Below are 5,773 nucleotides of genomic sequence, written 5' to 3'. Positions count from 1 at the left end.
TCTGCTTTGAGCTTTTCTTTCTTTCCTGTCTTTTCAGTGACCTTCTGCTTTCTTTGTGAGTGATGTTCGTGATGTCCTCCCACAACAGCTCACTGGGTCTTCTGCCATTAGTGCTCAGTGCAGCAGATCTGTTCCTGGGCTGCTCTTTCAATCCAGGTGAGATAGACTCCGTTGGATTTTGGCTCTTGTGGCCTTGTTTACATTTTTTTCAGCTTCAACCTGAGTTGATATATGAGCAATTGATGGTCTGATCCACCGTGGGCTCCTGGCCTGCTTTGAGCGGCGGATATTGAGCTTTTCCAACCTCTCTTCCCACAAATGTCGTCAATTTGATTTCTGTGTGTTCCACCTGAAGAAGTCCATAGAGACAGTCGCCTTTGGTGTCGTTGAAAAAGGTATTTCCTACGAACAAGTTACTGATCCTACAACGTTCAATCATGTGATCTGCAGGCTTCTTTCTATTGCCAAGGTCATATTTTGCATGTACGGGTTCTTCCTCTTTATTGTCCAACTTTTCCATTCCAATCCGCAGTAAGTATCCATGCATCTTGATCCCATGTTTGATCCATTTCCAACTGAAGCTGTTGGTAGAATTCTTACATTTCTTCATCACTAGCTTTTGTTGTTGGTGCATACATGTGACTAATAGTTGTATGGATTGGATTTCTTTGAAAGTGGATAGATACAATCCTGTCACCGAGAGCATTATACTCCAGGAGAGACCTTGAAATGTCCTTCTTGATGCAGAATGCAACTCCATTCCACTGGACGGCGTGTATGATTTCTTGATTCAAAATGGCCTATCCCAGTCCACTCGAGTTCACTAGCGCCTATGCTATTGATCTTTATGTGTTCCATTTTATTGTTGATGACCTCCAATCTTCTTAGATGCATCCTGTGTGCATTCCAGGTGTGGAGTATTCATTGATGTTTGCCGTTGTATCTTCCTGGCTTGAGTTTTACCCCATCAGCAAAGAAGATCCCTAAGGCTCCACTTGCATAGGCTCTACCCCATTCACATCACCATGGTTGACTCTACTTTGAGAAATCAGAGCCTCCTCTGATTTTGAGTGCCTTCGGACCCAAGGGCCCATCTGCCGGCACTGTCTCTGACAATGTCCTGCTTCCGGTCACTAGGTGGTCAGTGGCTACTTCCTCTCAAGTGGACGGCTGGGTCTTTCTTCAAAGTCTGTTCTTCGTCGGGAAGCTCTGCTGAAACCTGTTCACTTTGGGTGGCCCTGCTGTCATTTTAAATGCCATTGATGGGATCTTCCAGCACCGCAGCAACACACGAGCCACCACACAACGACAAACGGAGGAGTGGTGGGAGGAAATAGAAGGATGGCTAATTGTCCCCATGAATAACTGCCTCCTTTGCCATGAGACCAGGAGAGCTGGATGGTGACCAGCGACCATTACCAAACATGTTGATCAAAGAGTTTCTTGAAGAATGCTGATCAAAAAGGGGAAAGTGCAAAACAAAATGTCAAATTCTCATAGATTCTAGACCTTTGGGATCTTTTCTGTTTGTTTGTTTTTATCACTTTATTGGGTGCTCTTACAGCTCTTATAATAATCCACACATCCATTGTATCAAGTACATATGTTGCCATCATCCTTTTCAAAACTGTTTCTTTCTACTTGAGTCCTGGGCATAGGCTCCTCTTTTTTCCCTCCCTCCTCTACCTTCCCATCCTCGTTAGCCCTTGATAAATTATAATTATTTTCATATCTTACACTGTTACCACCTCCCTTCACCTACTTTTCTGCTATCTGTCCCTGGGAGGGGGTTATATGTCAATCACTGTGATCAGTTTCCCCCATTCTCCCCCTGCCTTCCCCTTCCCCTCCTGGTATTGCTACTCTCATTATCTGCCTTGGATTTCCTATGTTGCAAGCTCTTATCTGTACCAATGTACATGCTCTGGTCTAGCCAGATTTGTAAGGTAGAGTTGGGGTCATGATACGACACCTCGTGATTACACAGGCTGGTGTGCCTCTTCCATGTGGGTTTTGTTGCTTCTCAGCTAGATGGGCCATTTGTTTATCTTCAAGCCTTTAAGACCCAGATGCTATATCTTTTGATAGCCGGGCACCATCAGCTTTCTTCACCACATTTGCTTAGGCACCCATTTTGACTTCAGCAATCATGTCAAGAAAGGTGAACATCACAGAAAGCTAGATTATTAGAGCAAAGTGTTCTTGCATTGTGTGAATACTTGAGTAGAGGCCCAATGTCCATCTGCTGCCTTGATACTTAACATATAAATATATATACATACAGCTATTTCCCTATCATTATATATGTATACATTTACATATGTACATGCCTGTATTTAGACCTTTATAAACGTCCTTTGCCTCCTAGTTCTTTTCTCTATTTCCTTTTACTTTCCTCTTGTCCCACTAATATATTCAGCCTTCATTCAGGGACTTTTGGGATCTTGATCCATAGAGGCTGGATAAACCTCTTGTTCTGGGATCATCTTTAAACCTTAAACCATAAATACCCGCTAAAGTTTTCTCTAAAACCAAACAATAGTTTGACTTGGTTAGTAAAGAATGTCTGTCTTGAGCACTGTGTTCTTATAAAGAATTATTTTGAGATCAGATTGAAAAGAGCAACTCAAAAGGTTCGATGAGAAACGTTGGAGTCAATGGATTCGTGTGAATGATGGAGGATAACTGAGGAGAGTGAGAACAATTACATCACTGAAGAAAGTAAACAATATTACTGAATTGCACATGTAGAAATGGCTGGATTTGTACTTGCTTTACTGCGGACATTTGCAACCACAAACGTAAAACAGGAAGGGACACAACACCGTCTAGTGGAACCCAAAGCCCTGGTTTCTCTCCTAGTCCGTGTGTCAGCATGTAGGGATTCCCAGCCCTTGAAGGAGTCCTTGGGGTGACTTTGCTGTTGTGGAAAATAAGACAGACAGACAGTGGGGCACAGGGGCACCTTGCCCCACTGTCGGAACCAAGAGAGTGAATATTATTGTCCAATGGGTGTGTATAAGGGGGCTTACAGATCTTTCAAAAGGCAGACATGTCATACAGTGAACAGTTTACATAGCTGATGGGTGATTTTACAAACTGGTAACATAATAAATACGCAATGAGGTGAATCATCATCTTGACCTAGTGCTAATCTCTGATCGGTATCAGCAAGAGATGTCCAGAAAGAAGTTGCTACATCTTATGGTGGGTTGGTTATAGAACCCACCTGCAGGTGACCTTCAGGCATAACGAATAGCCAGACACAAGAACAATTCCTCTTTTATGGTGGCTTCTTAAGGGAGGGTTATGGCAGGGGGCACATTTCAGCCCAGAGAACATGTATTGGAAAACTTTTCTCTTTCAGAACAATGGAGATCTTGCTCAAAATTGGGCTCGTTTTCCAGTCCCGTGGTTGGGAGTGTAGAAATAAGGTGAAATACACTCCTTCAGGTCCTCAGTTTACTACATCCATGTGCCTGAAAAACATCAGAATTTGTTCAAAGGTCAACAGGAGATTCCACATATGGAGTGAAGAGGCAGCCCCAAGTTCAGTGTTGTCTTAATTAATAGTCTCTATTTGATCTCTCTGGCTTCTAATATCCATTGCAATGGCTACACAGAACTCACAGACAAAATTCATGACCATAGAGTTTATTAAGCAAGTGAACAAGCTGTAATGCCAGTGAGACATACTCAGGGTTGAGTTGTTTATCAGGACACGTTACAAAGTTCTTTCAGATCTGGTCATCAATGCCCAAGGGGGCATCCCCACTCCATTGTAAGCCTCAACCTGAAGGTCTTCAGCGCAAGCTCTGTGGGCCAGCAAACCCAGCTCCCTGAATCAAGTGACACCCCACTCCGGTTAGCCTCAGCCCAAAGACCCTCAGCTCCACTTCCAGGAGTCAGCAAGCCCAGCTTCCTCAATTAAGTGCCCAGAGGCACCCTACTGCACCAGCCAGGCACCAAAGAGCTCAGCTTTACTTGCTCCGTAGGTTAGCAAGTGCATCACTCTGGTCCATATGCTGGTTTCCGGCTCTGCTGCAGCTCCTCTGATGGTATAGCTTTCCTCTGGATTCACGAGGTTCACTGCACAAGGATTTCAAGTCCAGAGTCATGGGTTCTGCTGGTAATGAAATCCCTCCTCCCGCTTCTCAGAGGGCTCGTTTTATACACAGCAGGAAGGCGCTCCAGGGGATCTGACTCACAATTACCCACAGGTGAATCCTTCCAGTGTGTTCCCACACCTTCTTACAATACCCATGCAGGGAAAGGTCATTGGGTGGGGGTTAGAGACTGGGCTACAAGAGTCAGGTTGCCGTATATACTCGTGTTTAAGCCGAGTTTTTCCAGCACATTCTTAATGCAGTTTCTGTGGTAAAATTAGGTGCCTGGGCTGATAACCGGGTCAGCTTATACTGGAGTATATACGGGAAATAGTTACTGTCCCTGTATGATCTCCCATTAGAGACTTTTTCCCAAAGGTGAACAATAGGAATGGGCACTTGGTCCTATGAATCCATCAACACCATCTATTAAGTAAGGGCTCTTTCCTACAGTCGGTTGCTGTCAGAAGGTGCCAGTCTGACCCATAGCAACCCTACGCCCAACAGAATGACATATTGCCCAGTCCTGCACCCTCCTCACAATTGTTCCTGTGCCTGAGCCGATTGTGGCAGCCACTGTGTCCATCCATCCTGTTGAGGGAGGGCCTTCCTCTTTTTCGCTGCCTAATGTCCTTCTCCAGGGACTGGTCTCTCCTGATATGTCCAAAGTCTCCCCACCCTTGCCTCTAAGGAGCACTCTGTCCATATTTCTTTCAAGTTTCCTAGAGCAGGTGTGACAAATTGATTTCATCTCATAAGCCAACTCCTGTAAACTGTGATGGCCACTGGGAATGGTGGCCCAAGGAGAATCCCAAGGAGACAATAGCTCAGCAGGAAAGAGCCTCATGATCGACTAGCCATGTCTGCCGTGGGCTCAGGATGGGAAGGTGGTGCCACGTGTGTTGGCTTAAGCATCACTGAAACCATCCTTCTCCCCACCTCATCCCATTTTGTATATGAGAAGACTGATGTTCCAGGAGAGCAGGAGCAGATCCAGAAAGAAGGCCCCCACTCCTCAGTCCTCACAGCTTACCTCTGACACCAGGTCCCTCCTGTCTCCATAGGCTCTGAACCCAAGCCATGTGTCCAGACCTTTGACTCTGGGGTTGGAGCCTCCGCCACGACCCGCAGCAGTGGTTCCTGTGCTGGACCCTGGAGACCTGAGAACTCGGGCTTTTTATCCACCATGGAGGATGAGCAGGTAAGAGCTGATGGCCAGTGACAGCAAGTATTATTTGTTTAGTACCTGCATTTTTACTTGGCACTTTACATACTTCACCTCAATTAATCCCCCTAAAGAAACTTGGGAAAATATTATCCTGTTATAGACGAGGCAACTGGGATTCTTTCTGGAATAAGAAAGATAGAGGGTGTAGAAATGAGTGAATGGATGGTTGAGTGGGTGAGAGGATGGATGGATAAGTGGGTGGGTGGATAAGTGGGTGGGTGGATAAGTGGGTGGGTGGATGGGTGGGTGGGTGGATGGGTGGGTGGATGGACAGGTAAGTGAATGAGAGGATGGACAGATGGGTGGATAAATGAGTGGGTGTGTGGGCAGATGAGTAGGTATATGAATGGGTAGGTGGATTAGTGTGTTGGTGGATGGATGGATAAATAGATGGATGAATGGATGGGTAAGTTGATGAGTGGATGGATGGATGGTTAGA

General features: G+C 45.5%; 1 protein-coding gene across 1 annotated transcript in view; it reads left to right on the top strand.

Moving 5' to 3' along the window:
* The window catches only part of LOC115869685 (rho guanine nucleotide exchange factor 18-like), a 60,225-nt gene that overhangs the window by 15,768 nt on the left and 38,684 nt on the right, over positions 1-5,773 (top strand). Inside the window, exon 2 of the mRNA XM_045290314.1 lies at positions 5,171-5,307. Within this exon, the coding sequence (XP_045146249.1) occupies positions 5,171-5,307 (137 nt within the window). The remainder of the gene's footprint in view (positions 1-5,170; positions 5,308-5,773) is intronic.

The sequence above is a fragment of the Echinops telfairi genome, unplaced genomic scaffold (genome assembly GCF_000313985.2).
Source record: "Echinops telfairi isolate 266 unplaced genomic scaffold, ASM31398v2 ScPeMD7_36;HRSCAF=134, whole genome shotgun sequence".
NCBI lineage: Eukaryota > Metazoa > Chordata > Mammalia > Afrosoricida > Tenrecidae > Echinops > Echinops telfairi.
The sequence above is the reverse complement of the archived record's forward strand: the minus strand, read 5'-3'. Positions and strand labels throughout refer to the sequence as shown.